Genomic DNA, 25,343 nt, shown 5'->3' with positions numbered 1-25,343 from the left:
TCAGACAACAACTCACCAGGACAAAGGACCCGATACCCAGCATGAGCAAAACCAACGTGGTGTACAAAATCCCATGCAAGGAGTGCACAAAACACTACATAGGACAAACAGGAAGACAGCTAACGATCCGTATCCATGAACACCAACTAGCCACGAAACGACATGACCAGCTATCCTTAGTAGCCACACACGCAGATGACAAGCAACATGAGTGCGACTGGGACAACACTACTATTATAGGACAAGCGAAACAGAGAACAGCCAGGGAATTCCTAGAGGCATGGCACTCATCCACAGATTCTATCAACAAACACATCGACCTGGACCCAATATATCGACCACTGCAGCTGGAACTGACAACCAGAAGCGGAGGAGACAAACCACTATAAATGCCGGAGGAAACATCACAGAAGCGCTTCACAGGAGGCTCCAAAGCACTGAGGATGTCACCTAGACAGGGGACAAAACGTCTGCAACACAAATTCCCAGCTCGGCGAACAGAACCACAACAGTGGGAATATTAAAAATCACTTGCAAAGCTCTTTGAAGTGCCTGAAGGTCATGAAAGGCACTATATAAATTCAAGTTTTTTCCCCTCATTGGGCTTTTTACCCAGAGGGTCCCAACACTTCGCTGAATTACATGAAAACTAGTTGGCATTCCAATTTGGAATTTCTCTGATGGGAAAGAAAGAGGTGCTCCAAATATAGGACAGCATTTCGTTCTGGTATCATCTTAAACAGAAATATTGTGCATTGTCCTCGCGTTAAATGAAATAATGGAGATCCATGAGTATACAATCAATTCAGTCAAACTAGCTAAAATAACAACAATCAAAATGACAATTTTCCATGTAAGAAACTGCATTACAACTGTAGCCTCAGGCCCAGAAGAGCGTATAGTATATTTCAGCGCAAGCAATGAGATTTAAATCCAATTCACATTTTCAGCAGTACTGCTGCATGAAAAACAGGTTATTTTTCACAGCCCTATTCAAATCTCGAAAGTTCTGCAATGGTATCAAATTAAAATTTTAACCAAAGGTTTTTCAAAGTTGATCCTTATTTTGAATTATTACCAGTGCAGTTGCAGTGCTGGCTCTGAAAGATGTGATTTTTAATCAGTGGTTAAGAATTCTACAAATGAAGGATATTATGTGTTGATACATTATCCTCTTTTTAAATTACTTAATTATTTTTGACTTCTATCATTGATGTAGGCACCGTGGTGGGGTGACTTCCAAAGCTTTTCACTGTAATTTTCATGTAAAAATACACAACAATAAATTTCTATTCTATTCTATTTTCTGGAACCAGGATTAAAACTTCATATTTTTCATCAATTTCAGTAGTAATCTTAAATATGCGGCATTTTGGTAAAGAAAGAAGAAAAAACTTGCTTAGTTTTTTCACTACCTCTGGAGATCCCAAAGTACTTTATAACCATTAAAGAAATTATGAGGTCAGTCAGCGTAATAATGGAGGAATACAGATGCAATTAATTTACACACTGAGCCAAGTTCCATAAATAGTAATAAAACAATGACGAGATGATCTGCTTTTGTAACTTCGTTAGAAGGATTATGTATTGGCTGCACACTGAAACACTCTTCTTTGTAATAGCGGCATAGGAGCTTTCATGTCCTCTCAAGATGTTAAATGACAGCTTGGCTATACACATACTGTACTCAGACTTTCAAAACAATTACCACAAATTGCATTGTTTTAAAGTGGTCTGGACTACTTGCATTAGGAAAAGATTATAAGAGTATAATAAACAGGATCATCAGAAAACCATAAGACTCAAACATGCTCACCCTTTCACCTCAGTTCTGAATTGCTAATCCTTTATCTCAAAACCATGTACTCTTCTTCTAGACTCGCTAGCCAAGGCTCAGCTTCTCACCACCTATATTATCAAGTCCTCTGAATTGAATTAAAAAGGTAGAACAGGGTCCACAGTAATGTAGGCAGCATAAGACAGTTAGCAAGTTTCCAACTGGTGTAATCTAAAATTACAAAGAGTTCTTGATCAATTGGGTCAATGAGCTGAAGAGTGGCAGATTTAGATTAATTTGGATAAATACAAGGCATTGTACTTTAGTAAAACAAACAAGAGCAGGATTTGTACAATTAAAAGTAGGGCCATGGGTAGTGTTTTAGAACAGATACACCTAAAGGTTCAGGTACATAATTCTTAGAAGTTTATGTCACATTAAATAGGGTGGTTAAGGTGTTTAGCACGCTTGCCTTCATGATCAGACCTTTGAGAACAGCAGTTGGGACGTTATGTTGAGGTTCAACAAGATATTGGTGAGGACTCTTCCATAGTACTTTCTCTAGTTCTGACCATCCTGTTATAGGGAGGATATTATTAAGGTGGTGAGGATTCAGAAAAGATTTACCAGGATATTGCCAGGAATGGAGAGTTTGAATTATAAGGAGAAGCCTTTTTCACTATAGCGTGTTCATAAGACATTCAGATGCACACATGAAAGAGAAATGTTTGGAGGGATATGGGCCATGTACAGGCAGGTGGGACTAGTTTAGATTGGGACTACAGTTGGCATGGACTGGTTGGACCAAAGGGTCTGATTCTATGCTGTAAGATTCCATATGCAGCAGTATGATCAAACTAGGTTCATTCAAGTTTCTTCAATTCTTCAAAAGGTTCCATGATATTTAAAAATTTTGTGTTTCTTTTGGGCTCTAAGCAAATCTTCTTGAATTCTAATATTTCTAATTCTTAGCAAAGTAGGCAATATTTATTTTAAGTATCATAACTTGAAACACATCAACATAAGCCATTTCAAATTTAAGTTTTTTTAAAATTGCAGTAAGGATGAGTTCTGAATTTTCCAAGCATATTAAATCGCAATTGTTTGATAAAGTTTATAGGCTGGTTACAGTTGGAGGAGGATGTGGCAACATCAAAACTTACTTCATATTCCTACATTGAAGTTTCCAAATTAAATAATAGGCTTGCCTACAATTTTCTACAACTAACCTTGTAATAGTTGGTTTCAGATTGACTTGTCACATCTGCGCACAAAAAAACTACAAAAAGTAACAATCTAAAAATTGCACATGAAAGCAGTTGCAATACAACCGGAGTCAAAAGTACATTGTTCCAGCCACCTCAATGTAATGGTTATAAGGTGACTGCCACAGGAACATTAAACTCAGAAGTTTGTCATACCCCTGCAAATACAAGTTGCGATATGTAGAGGTTATGAAGTCATGGAGTTATATAGCACTGAAGCAGACCCTTCAGTCCAACCAGTCTGTGTTGATCATACTCCCAAACTAAACTAGTCCCTCCTGCCTGTGCTTGACCCATATCTCTCCAACATTTCTTATTCACATACTTATCCAAATGTCTTTTAAACATTGTAACTGTACCACATTCACCACTTCATCTGGAAGTTCTCCTTAACTTCCTTGGTTAGCCATGTTTAGTCTATCCTTCCCTTAGAATATTTTTCTCCTTACTGGTTATGTAAACTCAGCCATGAATTAAGTGTTAAATAATGCAATAAAAATGCATCTCTTAGTATATTTCTGATAGTTTCCCAATTTAAATTTAAAATACTCTTTTTGTTAAAGGTTATTCTGCCTTTTTGAGCTTTCAAACTGCCTTTATTATCTGCATCAGATCCCAAGTACAGAATATGATCAGCTTTCGTCAATGCTGCTTCCTCTTCCTCATCAATTCCACCTAACTCCCTTCCATTATTTTTAATATGATGTATAAGTAAATAGGAGTGTTTTCATGAGATTTAAAAAACTTATGGACTTGACAGTCAGTCATTTATTTGAAGATCGGTGCCCATTAGGTTTTGCAACATTTTGTTTCTGACCCTTCTTGAACATGTTCTACACTGTCACTATGGTAAATCAACACAGTTGAGTCTTCCTCTGAGAGTGCAGCACAATCTCCCATCAGAAGCAATCTACTACCTGAATTATTATAAACGACTATTAAATTGCACCATGTTATCAGAGTCAATTAAACACCTGGATTTCTGCAGTCAACAAAAGCAACAGCATGATCAGCTGACCTTGACACAAATTCTCCAAAGACCGAGCAATTTCTGCAGTGTATTTTGCCTTTTTCAACACTAATTTGAATCAGGAGCCAAGGAAAGGGACTCTCCAGGTATCCAGCAACTGAAATATAATTTAACAAAATAAGCAGCCAATCCCAGTGAAGAATTCTCGCACAGCAAATCAGGAAGAAAAATACAATTCTACTTCGAGTCAAAGACCTGTACATCATGGAAAAAGACCCTTCAGTCCAACTTGTCCACGTCAACCAGATATCCCAAATTAATCTAGTCCTATTTGACAGCATTTGGCCCATATCCCTCTCAACCCTTCCTATTTATACACCCATCCAGATGACTTTTAAATGTTGTAATTGTATCAGCCTCCACCACCTTTTCTGGTAGCTCATTTCATACATGCACCTCTGCATGAAAAAGTTGCCCCTTAGGTCCCTTTTATATCATTCTCCTCTCAGTTTAAACCTATGCCCTCTAGTTTTGGACTCCCCTACCCTGGGAAAAAAAATCTTGACCCTATAGATGCCCCTCATGACTTTATAAACTTCTATAAGCTTTGTTTTGCTGTTTCTAAAATTATAAGAACCAGCCTAAAATAGTAAAGTAAAATAGCCCCAGCCTATTTAGCCTCTCCATATATCTCAAACCCTCCAACCCTGGCAACATTCTTGTAAATATTTTCTGAACCCTTTCAAGTTTCACAACATCTTGCCTGTAAGCAGGAAGTGAATACAGTCTTCCAAAAGTGGCCTAACCAATGTCCTGCAGCTACATGACCTCCCAATTCCTATCATTATTGTACTGACCAATAAAGGCAAGTATACCAAACACTTCTTCATTACAATGTCTACCTGCAATTCCGCTTTCAAAGAACTATGAACCAGCAACTAAAGGTCTCTTTGTTCGGCAACACTCCCACGGACCCTACCATTAAGTGTATAAGTCCTGCCCTGATATGCCCTATCAAAATGCAACACCTCATATTTATTTAAGTTAAACTCCATCTGCCACACCTCGGCCCATTGGCCCATCTGATCAAGGTCTTTATAATTTTAGAAACAGCATACCAAAGCTTAGAATATACATATAAAAAGCTGAAATATAAATTAAACTGCACTTTTTAAAACAGATTGATCATAATGCATTTCCTTTTCATTACATAAATGAAAAATTACTGTTTTCACAATTAGAGAAGTTCTTGTTCTGATTTGGCATGCTGTTAAAATCATGCTAGACCTCATTAACAACACAACCTTTTGGGAGACTATACAGTGATATCAAGCATAAAAAGGGAACTACTCATTTGCTCAGTGCTGTTTCATCAAGGGAGAGCTCAACATTGCTTCCTATGGAACCTGCAAATCTTATGGAGAAGGATAAAATCACTGACAACTGGATTTTGTATTTCCAGGTTTTATTATGTTGTGGGGAAAATCACCAGCCTTGGAGTCACAGTCGGGGTTCAACGACAGTGTTTATTGTACAAGGAAATACCGGAGCTCCGGGGAGAGAAAGACTCCAACAGCACAGTGGTCAGCTGCGAGTCCTCTCTCAACCCGGAGCGCATATCAACATACTTTAATACATTTTGTGATATAATAGGTCAGTGATGAGGTTATTGTCTTTGTAACATAGTTTATTTGTTGTCAACATTGCAGAATTATTGATAATTTCAATGCAGTCAATGTCAGTTCCAGTGCAGCCTTTGTTAGTTTCAGCGTGGTCATTGTCAGTTTCAGCGCAGACATTGTCAGTTTCAATGTCTGCGTGGAAGTCCATTGTTGTAGTAATGGGTGCTAATTGTTCTTCCTGAGAAGGACAATTACTGCAGCCCTGACTATTAGCACTTTGTATTGAGTCCATATTAAATTGTTAGCATTTCTACCAAAGGTGTTGCCTGGACCCAGACATTTCAGCGGACATTATACACTACTCATATGTATTCTCTTCCCCCACCCGTCTTAAACTAATCAACTAGGATGTGAGTGTATTGTGCTGGCATTCTGGTGGCCCCAGGCAATATCTGTGTTTGCTCTGCTCTCTCTCTCCATATTGTGGTCCGATGGCCATCTTGGGTGTCAAATGGTCAACTTATGGTTCAGTGGCCGTCTGTGTGCAGAGTGTCCCCTGCCCAGTGACATCTACCACTTCAACTATATTTATGAACTCCAGGAGTTACTGACAGTTTCAGGGGTGCAATGACAATAAATGTGGAAAGTTTTGTAGTTATAACAATCAAAAATCTAGAACATTGCATATGGGAATAGAATTCATATATAAAAATTGAAGGAAATTGGGAAAGAACTAAAAGACCAGTACCATAACAAGGCCAAAAACAGGATTGTGAAAGCGTCACTATAAAGGTTGAAGAAAGATTTAAAGCTTGAATTTAGATATATCCATACATATGGTGATATATTTATTACCGATTATTCACGTAGATAATCTGGCAGTTATGCATAACTGAGTTAGGTTTGAAAAGGTAAGTAAATCCACTCCTGATTACCCTGTGGTGAGATCCTGTAGGTTAAAACATTTCTGAATAAATCACGTACAGTTATGCAATTCTGAACAAAACATTGCCTAGGGTACTTGAATTTACCAGAAAAAACAATGTTTCAGCACTAGATAAAGAAAGGTGAAAAAGTGGATGCTAGTGTGAATAAATGTTCACTCAATTAAGGAAATCATTGCGAATACAATGACATTGTCCATACTGCTTATTAACAATTTTTACTTTCTTTTATATCTCCTTAGCGTCAACTCTTCCATAATTAATCAAGTGGTCCTGAAGGAAAGTGAATCCATACTCTGACTCAATCACCAGTGCAAATTAACTATCCTCTCCATAACTGAACACTAAATGAATTTAATCGTTCACTCTGAAACTCGGAAAACATGAATACAAAACTAATTCCATATGCAGGGGACTAAAAAAAGCACAATAAACATTTAATTGTGAATCTCATATGCAAATCAGTCATTCAAATAAAAAGAAAATCAAACCAGCATTCTGCATTTCATCAATTCAATATTTTGCTCTTGAAAGTGGAATAAACACTTCATAATGGATTTGTAGATTTTCAATTAATGTCAGTCGCCATATTGCAATTGACAGTTCACTTTGAAGCTGCCAAAAGCATTTTTTTTTGGATTCAAAGTATAATAGTGAACAGTCAATTCAACAATCAACACATTAACACAAATCCAATATGTTATTATCTTGCCCCAAGAGTGTTTTTACCAAATAATTTCCAAGTAATAACAAACTCTAGAATCAAAATATCTAATGGATATAGAGAAATTGAATACACAGATTTAGCTGCATCCACATTTGCAGGCATAGAGATCATGGAATACTTGCATAAAACCAAGCTGTAAAACTTGAGAACTTGGGAAAGATAATACAATAAATGTAATTAAAAAAGAGACTAGATCAGCAATGGAAATGGAAAGTGTGATTAGGGTGGTCAGTTTCTTTAGAATTTTTAGAATTGTATAAATTGACTACCCAAACATTGTACTGATAGAACACCTTCAATCATTCGTGAGAGTAGAATTTCTTGCATCAAATAAAGCTCACTCCTTTTGGACAAAACATTCGACGTTTGAGGTAATTTTGGGTACTGGGGCAAGCCCTCACTTTTACATGTGGGGACGTGGCTGGGACATACCATATAAGGACTGAGGAAGTGAGGAGACAGAAAAACGGGTTATCTTTATTTTGCTCAGGAAGCGTCCTTACAGTTGCAGGACTGGCAATTAAAGTGTATCAAAGAACCACTGGCTGGTGATTTGAGTGCCAAGTGATCAAACTGAGCTCCAGGAGTAGTGACGATTTGAGAGGAGTCATGCTAAACAGCCATAACAGGTAAGTGTTGTCTGGGTAGTTTTTTTTAAATTCACTCTTGGGATGTGAGTGTTGCTGGCTGGCCAGCATTTACTGCCCATCCCTAGCTGCACTTGAGAAGATGGTGGTGAGCTGACTTCTTAAACTGCTACAGTCCATATGCTGTTGGTAGACCCACAATGGCCTTAGAGTGGGAATTGCAGGATTTTGACCCAACAACAATGAAGTAACCACAGCGTATTCCCAAGTCAGAATGGTAATATTGAAGTTGTTGGGCGATAGGCGAGTCGAAAATCAACAGGGGATCGGAGCTGTTGCGTGATAGAGATCAGAATCACCCTAGGGCAGGAGCTAAAGATGAAGAACGACTATAATAGGAGTATCTAAAGTGGAAATGTAGAGAACATGTCAGAAGCTAATATCTTAAATTGGGTACCCAATTTTTATTACTTGGAAATTGTAACTAAATTTATGGCTGGCAAAAGAAAGATAACTATAACTAACTTGACTCTGGCAACAAAGTCTGCAAACATATCTAAAAGCAGAAGCAAATTAATGATGAGTCCAGAAACAAGACCAGAGATAGAAATACATTCCACTGAAAAAGTTCAGTAAAATTACACTGAAAACTTCACAACAGTTTGGAATTCTGTCAGAAAAGATAAAAAGAGTAACAGACTTGTGTGTGTGTTTAAGTCTGCTGGAGTATTTATGTAACACTTTGCAAGCTAGTGAATGGTTTATGTGCGTGAAATGTCTCTGAACAAAGCTATGCTTTTCTCGTTATTTTATAAACATGCATGTGAGAGAGATAAATGGATTTTGAATTGTGACTTTATGATTTGGATCAAAGGGGAAGGATTTGAAGTGTTTGGAGTAATTCATTCTGAGTAGGATTGGATTGATAAAACCTGCAGCAAGTTTTTAAAGATTTGAGGATACTGTGCCTGCCATTCACTAAAGACTAGGGTGAATCTATTTTAAATTTTGGATGTTGCTAACTGGGATTTGGAAAGAAACATTGGAGATGATCTAAATTCAAAGATAAACAAAAATATAAACCGTGAAGTATTGAGAGACCAGACGATTAATCCAAAATCTTGCAAGCTTCAGGGCTGAAGAAAATTTAAAATTACTGGGCAAGAGAGATTTTCAGTGTGACTTTAAAGACGGGGGAAGTGAGGACTGCAGATGCTGGAAAAGCACAGCAGATCAGGCAGCATCTGAGGAGCAGGAGAATTGACGTTTTGTGCATAAGCCATAAATCACGAATGAGGCTCCTCATTCCTGATGGAACACATTGACACCTCACCACCGTGGATGAAGTTTCAAACTTTCAAACCAAAGTTAAAGACGAATTCAAATGCGGTCAACTCCTTGAAAACCCAGCAACCCATGATCCCAGAGATTCACAGACTGCTGATATGAAACAATTAACAACGGTGGCCAAACAATGTCAGAATCACAGAACTGTTTCTGCGTAGAAAGGGGCCATTCAGCCACTTGTGCCTGTGTTAGTTGTATTACCCAGTGAGCAGTTTGGAGAAAATGATTACCCTGAACATTATTTGGTCCCAGATAATGATTTTAAAAGTTAGTTGAAGTCAGATTGCAGAATTTGTAACATTAGCTAAAGTCCTAAAACAGAAAGATAGTGAATCAACACATAGTAGGGACAGTAGGTATGAATTTGGAGTAGTGTGAGATTATCCAATTACCTGAAGCAGGCAAGGATATATATTACCTCCGGGGAAATTATATACAACATAATTAGAAATCTTGTAGGATAGCGGGATTACCAAATGATCTTGCAGTAGTTAAAGCTAAATGTTCAGCAGGGAAATACAGGTGTGGATAACCAGATAATCAGGTACACACATGTATCTGAGCATCCAAACAGAGAATTCAAGACAGAAGTGCGTGGTGACAGTTGGAAGAGTTCAACAATTGACACACTAAACACAAGAGAGTCCAATGCATTGGATGTCATGAAAATTAAAGTGCACTTGAAGAACTAAGTATAGCATATTACAGGGCTCAACAAATTAGTTACAGGGTATATGAACGTAAACATAGCCAATGTACCATACAATCAGGAAAAACTGGATTGGGGAGGAGCCTAACACTACAGTTGTTATGGATAAACATGAGAAATAGTTCATAAGGAATGGTGGGAGGGATGAAAGAAGATAATGATGAGAATAGGGAAATATTTAGTTCCAGTTGCAATTGTATAAGGGGTGAGAGTATAATTAAATAACCAGGAACCTGGTAACAACTAGAAGCCCAATTATTTTCTGTTTTCTGGATTATATTGCAGGATGCACCAATGAGCTTTGCCAATGTTCTTGAACAATTTCACCTCCACTGAAGGTAAGCGCTTAGATTATCTTACAAGCTGATGCATGGCAAGCATGAGGACACAAGTTCCGACAAAGAATTCTCAGAACCAGAGATACAGCAACTGCACTTGAGCGATCATAGTGATTATGAGTAGCTACACATGCACTGAATGTCCCTATAGATACCACCTCCTGGCTGTGGAAGTTGGCACAGCTATGTGGAGTATATGACACTGGAATTAGGGGAGTATCAGATATTAGGTGTGAAAAAATGTAACCAATATACTAAAAAGATGCTGAAGGTTGGGTAACCTCTGAAGCTTTGGATTCTAATGCCAGGATGAGCTTCCACATGTCATATTGCAACGAGACCATCCAACAAGTCTGCTACCACACCTACTCTGGGGGAAAAAACCCCTGCTTTGTCCCGACAGATGAACTCAAGCATGGATTTGTGTTGATAAGCAATCCTGTAATAGTAAAGTATACCATAGGATGGCACTTGCAGCGTTGAATATTTTAGACACAGCATTACCATGTGGTGCTTGGAAAAGACCACAGCATTACGTACTGCTTTAAGCAGATTAACGAAACAAACATCACAACTTAATGGGGACTGAAAACAAAAAAATGCTGGAAATCACGCTGGGTCAGGCAGCTTCTATGGAGACAGAGCAAGCTAATGTTTCAAATCTAGAAGACTCTTCAGAGTGGGGCTCTGAATAAGAGTCACCTAGATTCTAAACTTTAGCTTGTTCTGTCTCCATGGATGCTGCCTGACTTGCTGTAATTTCCAGCGCTTTTTTTGTTTTCAGTACAGATTCAAGCATCTGCAATAATTTGCTCCTATAACTTAATGGGGATGGGTTACTAAATTAGGAAGACCAAGGGACCACAGTAAAATTGACACAAGTGTAGCTTGGACTTATATTAGCAGTTTTATCAACCTTGTGAAGAAAATTGGTGCAACATAACTAATAGTCAATTCAGGGATTAAAGTCCATGTATTTGAATAATTCTAACTATATTGTAAAAGAAAGAATGTTACTGGGATCAGTACAAACTATTCCATCCCATCTTGAGAGATTTTTCGAATAGAGAGCATAGGGTTCATTAAAAAGTGGTGTAGTGTTAGACACCACAGTACAATCCACATATGGTGAAGTGTATTGAGACCAAACTGAAAGGCTGTAAAACTGGTAATTATACAATAATGCTCTCATCTGACCTATGAGTCAGAGGAGATGAAATGCAGAGTTTATACTACAATCCACTGCACTACGAAGCAATGTTAACTAACATGGAACCAACTGCACAGCCTATGTTTTGACATGCAAGGTGAGTGATTTATATACATTTTAATGTCATTTATTTTCAAGTTTCAATTTTGAACTAGTAGCATGAAGGTTTTAGTCTGTGTCTATGATGATGCTGAACAATTTAGCTTGTTAGGCTTTTTGGAACCATGATTTCCTTTAAAAAAAAAGTATGACAGAAATAGTTTCTGGGTGTCATGGGAATTTGTATAGGCACAATGTAAACAGTGAAGTGCAATAGGTTTTCAGTTAGAAGGACCTAGAAGCATTTTTCTTTGTTTGCATAAAGGAAACACCCATAGCTTGGAAACCTTTGGTTTCAGTTTGCAGAGTCTTGATGGAAGTTCGATATGTAAGGCAGTGCTAGAACTGTTAATAAATAGATTACCTCAGTGGAAGCATTTAGCGTGCAGAAGGATTATTTGGTGCGGAGACAGTCTAAGAATATTTGAGGAAGAGGCTATTAAATACAAACTGCAAATTGGAGCAACAGTTAAGTCATAGAGATGATGTGAAGGGGTAGTATTTGGATAAATGGGATTGTATTTTGCCACGTGCTTTGAAATCTTTAAAACTATTATATGTAAGTAGCTTGGTTCATTCTATTTTATCTTTATTTCTTTTGCACAGTTTTTATTTTGTTGTTAAAATCATATCTGCAGCATTGAATATTTGCATTTCAATAAATGACCACCTATTAAATCGATAAAATATGATTAATCAAGCCACCATTCAGTCAAGGATCTGACTTGTTCAATACAAAGAGGCCAGTAATGAGTCATCACATCTGACATTCTGGCATGGGTACACCCAGTGCCAGTTGGTAAGTTGAATTATCACGGTTGGAGGAAGTCGAACTTGTGGGCCTACACTAATGAGAAGCAGTCTGAATATCAACGAAGACAGAGTCAAATAAAATATATAAACAAAAGAAGATGAGATCATGATGGCGGTGGTGAAGAGACGGAGTTATTAAAAAACATATACAATCAGGGAATAAGGTGGAATGACTGAATCAAAGATGAAGCAGCTGATCAAGTGAACTTTTTTGCAACTGAACAAATTAACTACTCATACATTGTATTAGTACAATCCCTATGATCATTCAACAGAGTAAAACTTTCCTTTGATCCTCCGGTCTAAAAAAGATCTCTCTTTCACTTTGAACACAACTTAAAATTTGAAGCATTTTTCAGGACAAACCCTGACCCTTACAAGATAAAACCAAATTATCATTGCCACAAAAAATTAGGTTTGAAACTATCCTCCATAATATGCAGACCTGTGAAAAACACTAGCAGGTACTTTTGTTGACTAACAAGAACAAGTTAGTAAAACTATTATTCAAAATACATTACTCATATTTATTTCCTTTGACTGAATACCACAGTAAACTCACTTTCTTCCTTATATTCATACAAACACAAGTTAGGTAATCTTTTATAGTACTTAATCTATTGTCTTGGATTCTCCGTACAGGATAAATTTCTGTTTCATTTGTGTCTCCTCCAGTTGTGATTGTGGAACCCTTCCCAACCACCTCATTTATATTGATACAGTTATACAGATCCCCTTACACAGGAACGAGAACAGTTTCTGATACTACAATTATGCAATACAGGAAAAAGAACATTTAAACAATTTCAGCAGGGCCCTTATACTCATTTACATGATTTCCCAGATTTTCTGTTAATTAGTTTATTCAATAATTTTGTGAATCACTTAAGGTTTGGAACAAGATGGATTGCAGCACTGAAGTTGATCATATTCAAGGAGACAGTAGATAGCAAATTTGAGAATAATAAGTACAGGAGGTTTGCTGGCATGAGAGCACAAGGTATGTTAGCACTTCAAATGATGGTTGTATCTTTTTCAGGAAACAACATGGCTATCAAATGAAAGACAAAATGTCTGACTGATTGGATTGGATTGTTTGTTATACTGAAATTGCTAGTTCCTGTTTGATAGCTAAGAAAAAAAAAGAGCAATTGTTAGTTTTGTGAAGTTTGGTGCTTCTTGATAGATATCCTTGCGTGTTCACTGGATGCTGATTGTTCGGTTTTTCTTATCTTTGAACAAATTAACGTAATAGTGACCTAATATTTGACCCATTCAGGTACGAGTGGTATTAACAGTATACATGCAATGCTTTTAAAAGTGACATGTGTTATAGAATCATAGAATGCTACTGGATCCACTCTCCTGCCTTTTTCTCCTAGCCATGCAATTTTTTTTGCTTCAAATAACCACCCAATTCTTTTCTGGAGACCACAGTTGAATCTGCCTCCACCATACCAAGGCAAAACATTCTCGACCAAAACTACTCACTGTGTAAAAAATACTTACTTTATGTTATCATTGCTTCATTGGTTAATCATCTTAAATTAGTATCTTCTGGTTATAATTTCCACTCACTACAGATCCACACTAGCTAAAAAAACTGCCAATTATACTGTCAAAAACTGCCAATAAAAGTTTTGATCTACTACTGCACTGTTTTGCCACTGCATAACTAGTAAAACACTTCTTTCAATGACAGAACACTTTTTAAATACAGGTTAACTGACACTGGCTTTGAAAGTTAGAAGAAGAATTCTCTAGCTATGTGTCAATATTTACAGATGATTCCAAGGTAACCCCAACAACTCAGTTTCTCCCTTGAATATTAATGCTTGTAGCATGAAAGAAAGCATTGAAAATGACTGAATCTTAGACAGGTAAAGCAGTTATTTTGCATTACCACTCTATCACACAAGATTAAATGTTATCAATATTGGAGAGACACAATGTAGAATCACATCAATTATTTGAGTAACATTGTATGGGTGCTCTTTTCAAGCAAATACAAAATCAGTAAGGAACAAAAGGTTGTTTACTCTACGTTTCACAGCAGAAGTACTTACCTTGGAAAAATACCCAACAAGATGACAGCCCTTTTCATCATTTTTAGTCAACACGTAGAAAAGAAACGGTTCAACATCATAGTAAAGTGTTTTATGGTCCAGGAAAAGCTTGGCCAATAGACAGAGATTTTGGCAGTAGATCTTACTGATATTTCCATCAACCTGTGAACAGAATGAAGTGTAATGAACACATTCCCTTTCACATTCAATATGAAGGAGCTAAATCTTATTTAAGCGTAACTAAGTAAAGCCTTCAATGGATATACACCATGGCACTCTTCTGCAGTCTTGAAATATCAAAGCTGCTACAATTATCACCACCCCATATAATTATCATTTTCACTGTCCACAGCAACTACCAGAAGAAATTACTTCCCAATTCAGCATATGAAAACTGTTTTTGATGTTATTTAATTTATAGTTCACACAAATAAGACAGTTACATACAAGCCATGTCACTTAACTACAAAACTAATTTAATGTTTTGAACAGCATAAACGTAGCTCCATTACAAAGTCAATAAAATACCAAACAGTATTCAATGAAAGCTACCCTCGAAAAGTAAGGCCCAATTATAGCCTTTCAATGGATACAGGTCATTCTGCTATAACTTGACAGTTGTGTTCCTCTGCAACCTCACACTATAGAAAATCGTGCAATGGAAAACTGCTATAGAAAATTGTACCATAGAAGCTCGTTAATAGAAAATCACTATACCCGTTAAGTAGAAAGCTCACATTATCCAAACAACGTCCACAATTCAATAATCGCATTATGGCCAATTTGTGCTGATGAAACGTGTAGTTTCAAACAATCTATACTCTTGGGGAACATCTACATTACAAACTCATTTATACAGTCACTTTGAATCTGTGCTAGATTTTGTTAAGGAAGCCTGGAGTAAAGGCTTCATTTCATGTGAGTCCAAAGCAAAGTGAGATAAAACTCCCTTCTTTGAGATGTCTCATTCAGCTCTGCAGAGTCAATTCGGGCTCCAACTTTACATTGCTTCGTTTCAACTTTGAAACAACACTAATAACAAGCATAACAAAGTCTTACTGAATGAATCAAATTCGATGGCATTCAAACTGAAAAAGAATTTTGATAACCATAACACTCTGATGTTGGAAGTAAATTATTGAATGTATTCCAAGTTTATTTTGATTAACGGCTTCCTCACATGTGAAGTAAATTGACTAAGAATCAGATTGTATCATAGCTTCAGTGATAGCCAAAATGCTATTCGTACAGACGTACAACTAACCAACAGCAAACTTCCTTTTAATTTGATACAGACAGTTCTCCTTTAAGGCCATAGTTGCATTCCAGTGAACATCGCATAATAGAAATAATAGGGCCTATGGGCAAAGTGGGGTTGGGGTAGACAGCAAAAAAATCACTCACGATCGCTCTAAAATTTCCCAAAAGTCTAATGCAAAGTAAAGCACAGCCTGAACGAAATCATATTTATTAATGAAACAAAAAGTAAATTTAACACAGTACATTATAAAAACGTAGGAAAGCTGCTCTCTGTACAGTACCTGTCATAGAATGCTGCTCTGTCAGCAGCTGACATCAGCGCATGTGCAGTATGGCACAAAGATCGGCGCAAACAACGTGCATGAACAGAATGGTGCAGAGACTTCAGCGCTTACCTTGGCGCACGTTCAGAACAGCATGAAGACCGGCACCGGCAATTCGGATTCGCAGATCGGCGCTTACCTCAGTGCATGCTCAGAATGGCACAGACACCTGCACATGCACAGGATGGTGTGGAGATTTGAGTGTGGACATCGGTGCATGCTCAGAACGACGATGACATCGGCACATGCGCAGAACAAAGTGTGCGAATTGATCCCCGCTAGAATTGTGCTATTGCAAATGGAGGGAAGCATTCTTGGAAATACTGTTCCTAATTCTTCAGTGACGTTATAGCCAAATCATGCTGCCAAAACGCACATTATCCCATAACTACCTTTATTAGAATAGTTTGTCATACAATAAAAACTACAAATGGGAATAAGTGTGCAGCTTATTAAATTAACAGCAAGACAAAATTTAAGATCCACTCTACCTCAAAGACAGACAAGTCATTTTTTCGGTATATTTCATTAGCAGGGGGATGGTACCAGCCACACTTCTTTGTATGCCTCTGCAAAATGTTCCGGCTTTTCATGTACTTCAGACAAAATTCACACAGGTATAACTTTGGTAGCCTGCAAAAGTTATTTTTTAAAATTGTTGATATCTGTTTCTTAATCACTAAATCAACAAATACTGGCCAGCACAGTAACTCAGGTGGAGTGAGGGGTGAAACAAACAGAGAATGCTGAAAAAACTCAGCAAGTCTGGCAGCATCTGTGGAGAGAGAAACAGAGTTAATGTTTCAAGCTCTATGTGACTCTTCTTCAGAAATGGTTAAGGAGAGTTATACCGGGCTTGAAACATAAATTCTGTTTCTCCCTCCACAAATGCTTCCAGACTTGCTGAGCTTTTCCAGCAATCTCAGTGTTGTTTCATATTTCCAGCATCTGCAGTATTCAATGTTCTCTGGAGTAAAAGGTGAGCAGACTGCAAACATTTTATAAGTTAGTTTCATTCTTAGTTTTTGAAAGACAGCACACAATGATTGTGAAACAGTTTCAACTTATTCTCATTATTCCAAAGCGAGAATATGTTTTGACATGCAGAAATGATTGTTATTTATCTGAACACAATCCTTTACAATTTCAACATCTTCATCAGAACAGTCTCCTCCCATATCAAAAACTTCAAATTTCTCTTCACAACACTCTGCGATCATCCTGATGAATTTTTAAGCATGTATCACATTGAATAACTTTTATTAGATCTTTTTGGATGTTGAGCTAAGCAACGAAAATTTAAGTTTTATGTTGTGATTGTCAATATCTGTTAATATCTTGTTAAACAAAAATTAAAGTAGATCAAGTCCTGTTTTCTACATCATCTGAAGTGCCCAGTTTAGGAAGACAGCAGGCCTACCCATATACCACCTATTCAAAAGACAAGTGTTGACTCAAATTCAATTACCACCATTATCCTTTTCTAAAGAAACAAGTTTAAACTTGAGAAGTGGTGCATTAAGGCTGTTATCGCAAAATTTAAAGTATTAGTCTCTTCCATCATTTTATCATCTGTACTTATTTAAAAAAGATTGGTCTCATACTATTTCCTCGAGTCAGGCTCTAAAAACGATTGCAATCTTCCATTGCACTAAATGGGGAACAAAGTTCTCAGATAAAGAAATCTTTTACGAGGTAAAGGCCTTGCTCTGTGCTGGTGTTATTAAGACTGTGTGGTGTTTCTGAACTTTTGTTGCTCTTTCTACGCTTCCCAAAAGGCTAACTGTACTGTGCTAAGTTTTGGAGGATCTCACTTTCAATGAACAATTTTTTTTTTGAAGAGGTCAAATTCCAGATGATAAATACTAAAATTAGCATGGTGTCTTCCTATTTTGCCTAAGCAGTTGACACGATAGAACCTGCACCAAACGAATTGTCAAGTAGACTTGTGGAGATCTGTTTTTGAAGATCCTATAATTGTTGCTTCATAAATCTCTAAGCAGCATTTGAAGTCAAGATAGCATAATCTCTATTATGCTTGCCTCGTTAAGCATTGGCAGACTGTTCTATCAAGATCAACACATCTCATGAGTAGAGAGATCGAGAAGAGGAGAATGGTTTATTCTGTATGTAATTCCAGGTCATGGGTATTCCCAGATACCTGAAAACAAATTTCAACTTGTTTAAAAAAGGTGTGGCGCAGTCCCTGTGCTTCATTTTAGAATTGTTCTTTGTACTTTGTTAACTGACCAAAATCTTCAACAGTTTAGAAAGCAAAATGGTGCAGACACCTAAATATAGCTAGAAGACAGCACACATGGTGAGATTTTGAATATGCTACAAAATATAAGTCTGTCAGTCTCTGGCCTTTTGATAAATATTATAATATATTGCTATTTTCCTATCATATCACCAAGTCAATAGAACTTCAGTCCAGTTTGGCAACTTCCTATTTGACTTCATTAAAGTACAAAGCTGATTTACATTCAACTATTTCAGCACATTTGTGAAGTGAACATTATGCAAGTCAATCACACTTCAATGTATATTATTACAATGATATTATTGTGGACTCTGTGTAATGAAGAATTGGCATTATTTAAAGTATGTGTAATCAACGAAACTCATTAGAAGCTATACTGTGCACTTTGCTTTCTCAAGTAAATACAAGTAGTTAATAAAGGTTGCATTAATAATCTGATGTCATCAATAATCAAATATCCAAAGGTTAGACAACAGAATATATTCCTTGGAATATTACCTTGCATATTCTTGTGGGTATGGTGAAGAATACCAAGTATGGACTTCATATTTCCCAAATTCAATTACAGATGGGTATCGACCATGTGGATCGACTGAAGTGATAATTCCAGTTTTCTGTTGAATAAATAAATAAATTAATTAGTTGTAAAAAAATCCAAAATGAGCCAATTTATCTCCAATGATTGTCTGACTTTTATAGAAACATTAATTCAAATGTGATGCAGAAAGTTTTATTTAACCAATTCAAAAACAGCTACAATTCTTCCCTGAAATGCTAAATTCCTAGTCAACATTATAAATCTATGTACATCACTTTTAATGTCAAACTCAGTCTGTACACAAATACTGTTTTGAAGTCTTAATTTTGGAGTGAAAATTTGAGTCTAAAATGTATTTTTTTCACGAAAGAAATAATCATAAGAGGTGGTTGTGGCTCCTCAGTGGTACTGGTATTTAAGGTATTAAAAATTCCATTTCAGAACTTCAATTAAAACCAGTACTGTTGCCTCTTGAGCTAGAAAAACATGGTCACAATTTATCTTATGTAAGTGCTTGTTTGCTTTTTGTCCTGAAATTAGTCACAGTTCATTCTACTGATTTATCATATGTTTAGCAATGCAAAGACAGTAAAATGTCATGACCAATTCTGTTTATGTTGTAGCACAATATTTTCTACAATAGTACACTAAAGAAAGATTGAAGATAGGAAGCAAGACCCACTTTTTAATCTATTCTAAGCAGTTTCACTAGAAGGTAAAGACAAACTTTTATAATATTAGGATCAAAGAATGATTACACTTGTCTCTTTAAGGAATGAAGCCATTATGCTAACAGCTTATCATCTGGGACCAATAACAGCAACACTGGCATCCGGTATGACTGAGAACTTGAAGAGAGTATCACATTACTTGACAGAATGTAAGAAATGGCAGAAAAACATTAACACCAGAGTTGATACTCTGGATAAAGGTATGGAATGATATGAGCCACAATTTTGTGGAGGATAAATGTAAACTGAAGCATTTCATATCGGAGAAAATACATTTTTGAAAGTACATTTAAATAGACAAAGAAAACAATTAAAATCTGGTAAACATATTTTGCATTTAATTGGGATAAATGAAGTCTTATGCATTTGGGCTGGACAACAACACATGTTATATTTTACAAAAGAGTATTATAGAGTAATCACAGAATAGAATCACAGAATCCCCACCATTTGGCCTGAGTCCATACCAATCCGCCAAAGAGCATTCAACCCAGACCCACCTAATTCCTGTAATCCTGCACTTCCCATGGCTAATCCACCCAGCCTGCACATCCCTGGACACAATGGACAATTTAGCATGACCAAACCACATGATATACACATCCTTGGGAGGAAACTGGAGCACCTGGAATAAATTCATGCAGACATGGGAAAATGGACAAACTCCATGCAGAAAGTCGTCGGAGGGTGGAATCAAACCCGGATCCCTGGCACTGTGAGGCAGCACTGCTAACCACTGAGCCACCATGCCACAACGTCTCCATAGATTTACAACCAATTCCAATTAAGCTTTTCGGTGTTATGAACAGACTATTGATTATAAAATGGAACATACTATTTTCTCCTTGTACGAACTCATGTGGTTTAAAGGTTATTTTCTCAATACCAAATAATTTTATAGTTGCTTGTGGAGAATCCATGTCTAACCACATTGCTTCAAGCATCAAGAATGTGTGGGACAGATTTGATGAACTACATGATCTTTATTTGCATGCTACTTTCATATGTTTGTACACTGAATTTTGGACGGAGTTATGATTATTTTAAACACTGAAGTTAGCAGTTTGATAATTTGATCAAAATCATACAAATAAAAGTTTATAATTTCAAAAGTTAAGCCAATACAAAATCTTCCACAAAATGTTTTCATATTGTTCAATACTGCAAAGTCCTCTGCTCCCATTTAAGATAGATTTTGAAAAAATTGAATGCGAGAATGTAATATCCCATTCATCCGCACATTATTGACATTGATGAATGATTCAATGGAAATTTAGCGTTTAATCAAAAAGATAAAATTGCTGACAACTTGTTCGGCAAATTTTTCATTAGCCTTTGTGAGCTTTGTTGTTATGGAATATCTAGCCTTTACAAATTAAAATGTTCTCCATTTAGAGCATGCACTCTTTATGCTTTCTCAGAACAACATAAATATTGCAATTATTCTGAAAATACTTCTGAATAATTTATTCTCTAGACTAACTGAAAGTAAATCGCCTGGCCTGAAAATTCATATTGCATAAATAATAAATCTCATTATAATACTGAAACAAAGTCTTGGTAATAATATTTTACTACATAAAGTCATTTCCAAAAACAGAACAGAGCAGTCATCCAGTAAATGCTGCAACCAATATTCGTGACTGACAGGACAAATGCATTCAATACAATGAAAGTAATAAATTTGAATCATGACAGAAATTTGTGTGTTTTAACTTCTCTGCAAGAAAAATTGATTGCTATGTATCACGTTTAGATTAACAGATAGGGAAGCAGACAAAATGACTTGATCAATTCAGAATACTGACTTTTAAGTCTTTAGCAGTTTCAGTCATTTTATTTCAATTCTGTTGTAAGTGCAGTCTTAACAGTTCCAAGCTTGTTTAATCTGAAAGCTTTGCTGCAATATCTAATATTATCATTAAAGAAACTATTTTTTTTGAACAAATCTATAATAGTAAATTATTTTGATGACAAAACCTTAAAATTGTTGGCTTTTGTTGCTTTGGAAACTAACACAATACTTTATTCAGATGCAGTGGATGTCACCACACTGTGCTCCATACATGATGCGTAGATATATTGTGCATGTAGTAAATCTTTAAAACTCTACCTTTCCACAGAATATCTTTTCCACTTCTTTCTCACAGCACATTTAGTCCATTCAACTAGAGGTCAGTCAGGTTAAGGCCATACTCAGGACTTTTTACTTGCAATGTTTAACTAAAGTAAGTGAACGAGTGCTTGGGGAAAATTAGATTGTTAGCACCAGACAACAAAATAAAAATAGCTCACTGTAAACAGAATTGTCCACTTCTAGGAATTAATTGTATGAACCATCTGTACACAGTAATGCACTGGTATAGATAGTAAATCAACAGGTCATTCAACCCAATAAATTCCTGGTGTTCATCCTCAACTCAAACCTCTGTTAATCCGTCTTTATCTAACCCAATTAATAAATCCTTCTATCCCTTTCTCCTACAAGGGTATGTCCAACTCCCTCTTAAATGCATCTGCCATATATTGTGGCACAAAAACCTCAAGTAAAAGACAACTTTTCCCATTTCCAAAGATCATGATTTTGAATAGTCTTGGTGAGTAAGCAGATTGTTTTCTCCCTGTTTCAGCCATGACATGGCGTTAGCAGTCAGCCTTAATGCTTCTCAACACAAGTCGATGTTTTCCCTTCTGGGTTCAAGGTATCGGCTATGTTACAAAGATGTTTGGCATTCAAAAAACATGCAGACAGAGCAGACATAATGAACGACAAAGATGGTAACGTCCCAATTCAGAAATGGGGGAAGGAAGCGTGGGGTGCAGAGAGTTTTACATTTGATGGATAAGTATATCCCCCATTTTGAGGGATTTTGAGGCTTCAAAGGTTGACTATCATACAGACTTGTGTAAAAGTTGGGTTTGTAAGACTACATTTTTTTCCTCAAAAAGGAGCAGATCAACTTTTCGATCAGTAACATTTTCCATAGGTTGCAATCCACTCACTCCCAACAATTCATTGTCACAAAGTTTGCAGGTTGGGAAATGTTCCCACTAACCTCATCTCCCAAAAAAATTGTGCAAAGGAGCCAAAAATATTATTGCATTAAATTCTACACTAAATTAATTTATAAAACCACAGAAATTTATATAAATATTCAGTTTTGTCCATGGTATAAAAAGGAATCCTACTGACAACAGCAGGCACTAGACACGTTAACAGCTTCTTGAATAATCTATCATTATGTGGATCAGCAACATTATCACATAATCAAGTTGTCATCGGCCACATCATCCCACAAATAATCACATTCTGTGCCATCAAATGCATTAGATGTCCCATAATTCTTGAATGATTTGACAATATTAATTCTGATTTCATACCAAGCCTCTACAATCCATTCACAAAGGATGTTAATATCAGAACTTGTACTCAGTGTGCCTTACTGAAGGTCTTTTTGCTCTGGTCATCCAGTCATTCCATTTCTATCTCATTCTATCCTTGAAGGATTTTTTTTCCAACTGAGACATCCGATGGTTATACAAGGCTGCTTAAAGCACAAGGAAATCACTCCAATACTATGGTTTTCCAAACTAACTTCAGCAACAGCATTAATAATGCATGATATGAACATATACCAAATGTGAAGACCTTTTTTCTTTACATGATCTCCTAGTCCAAATCTCCAAACTTTTCAAAGGTTTATTTGCAAGCCATCTCATCCATCCATCCTTTATTGTGAAATACTCCTTTGGGAAATGCTAATTTGGGAGGCTTTTTCTGCTAATTAGCATAATTCAGTGAAGCTTCAGTGACATAAACAACAGTGCAACTATGAATCTATTCTTTTTATGGCCAGTAGCCTTCTCTAATATAGCTTTCTCTCCAACTATACTCACTGGTTGACAGGTTGGCATGTCAAAATTCAAGGAGGTTTCATCTGCATTCCTAATAGAAGCAAATCTGTATCCATTTGTTTGTTGAGCTTCGATTTTAAACTGAAGTATGATAAGCTTGTCTTCAAGTTCAGCTGGGAGACATTGTAAAATCTCGATCATTTGTCACAGTATAAATATGGCATCCAGGACTGAATTTTAAATCTGGAATGTTTAATTTTCATGCTCGATTCAAGGCAAACATTTTATAAATCTTGAGAATCTAATGTACCAGTTTTGTGATTTTCATCAATGCATTTTGAACTTTGACTTCCAATTTCAGCTACATGCCAGGCTTTCCTGGTCTTGGGCACTTGTCTAAGCTGTGTAGAAATCTTCCTTTAATGTCTAAGTTCTTCTCCAAAATCTTGAGTCTTGCAGCTGTTACATAATTACTTATTTGGTCTGCAATCTCACTGCCTTTAATGTGAACTGTGATATGTACCTATCATTATTTCTCAATAGTCTGTTACCATTTTAGGTGGAGGGATTGGCAGAAATGCAGCATGTACCAGTGGGTATTAGCTCTGATATTACATGTTAACATATACCAATATATGGAACTCAACAGTCACTTTCAAAATAGTGTGCTAATCTAAGATTCTATCAAGTCTGTACCATGGTAAGATGGTACTTACCACCTGCTCACTGCTGAAATCAGAGAGTTTGGATTTTTGATTAGAAGTCAAGGTTGACTTTACAAGAAACTGACCGTTACTTAAGTATATACGGTATATGTCACCATCTATAATTTTTAAAAAAATTATCTCCAAGGCTTCTATGTCCTTTTTATAATAAAGGAGCTCAGAAATATTTACAATACTCTAAATGAAGCCAAATTAAGGTTCGGCACAAGTTTAATGAAATACTCCACATAATTAGGTAGATGGCAGTGTTGCAGCTGTTCTGGAATAGCTCAGCTTGGTTATGGCAGGTTCTGGAGCACGAGGCTTCAGCGGTGTTGCCAGAATGCTCTGAGGGCCCATACTACCTGCAGTATCTGATGTCTGCGGCTATTTTTTAATATCATGTGCAGTAAATCAAATTGGTTGAAGACTGGCAACTGTGATGCTGAGGACACCAGGAGAGTGCAGAGGATGGATCATTACTTGAAGAGGATGAATCCAAGTTTTTTGCACTTATGTGGTGGGCTTGCTCTTGTTTAGGATGAGGATATTTGAAGAGTCATTATGTCTTGTTAGTTTTTTACTTGTCCACCACATCCATGACAGGACGGGGGTAGGAATGCAGAGCTTAGATCTGATCAACTGGCTGTGAGATTACTTAGCCCCACCTATTGTTTGCATCTACCAGTGTTCAACATGCAGGGAGCCAGAGCTGGAGCTTCATGAGATTGACTCCTCATTTTTAGGTTTTTCTGGTGCTGCTCCTAGCATGCCCTCCTGAGTTATATCTTAACTATAGCAGCACGGACTGCTACCTTCATGAATCTGTGGGCATTCATTCCTAGGACCTCACTTTCTCTATACCTTTGCACACTCCCAATTTATTGTTAAAAATCACACAACACTAGGTTATAGTCCAACAGGTTTAATTGGACTATAACCTAGTGTTGTGTGATTTTTAACTTTGTACACCCCACTCCAACACCGGCATCTCCAAACCAATTTATTGTGTTTTCTTTTGCCTCATTGGACATTCCCAGCTGCATCATCTCATGCTCCCCCGGTCAATGGAGTGAAACTGACATTCATTAGCTTATATATATATATATATATATATATATAAAAAAAAGGAGTTGGCAATGCACAGAAAAGATGATGTTGTTATCATGCACTGAAACTGTGACAAAGCAATTAA

General features: G+C 36.7%; 1 protein-coding gene across 2 annotated transcripts in view; it reads right to left on the bottom strand.

The window, feature by feature from the left end:
* kat6b (K(lysine) acetyltransferase 6B) overlaps nucleotides 1-25,343 on the bottom strand; it is a 216,197-nt gene that overhangs the window by 38,193 nt on the left and 152,661 nt on the right. For both annotated transcript variants that reach the window (XM_043678896.2, XM_043678897.2), the window contains exons 9-11: nucleotides 18,819-18,934; nucleotides 16,549-16,690; nucleotides 14,475-14,636 (exon numbers count right to left, since the gene is read on the bottom strand). In XM_043678896.2, the coding sequence (XP_043534831.2) occupies nucleotides 14,475-14,636; nucleotides 16,549-16,690; nucleotides 18,819-18,934 (420 nt within the window). The remainder of the gene's footprint in view (nucleotides 1-14,474; nucleotides 14,637-16,548; nucleotides 16,691-18,818; nucleotides 18,935-25,343) is intronic.

This window comes from Chiloscyllium plagiosum, unplaced genomic scaffold, assembly GCF_037043375.1.
Source record: "Chiloscyllium plagiosum isolate Xiang-an unplaced genomic scaffold, Cpla_swu_hap1 HiC_scaffold_43, whole genome shotgun sequence".
Classification (NCBI taxonomy): Eukaryota; Metazoa; Chordata; class Chondrichthyes; order Orectolobiformes; family Hemiscylliidae; genus Chiloscyllium; species Chiloscyllium plagiosum.
Note: the sequence above shows the minus strand (reverse complement) of the source record. Positions and strands in the feature narration are given on the sequence as shown.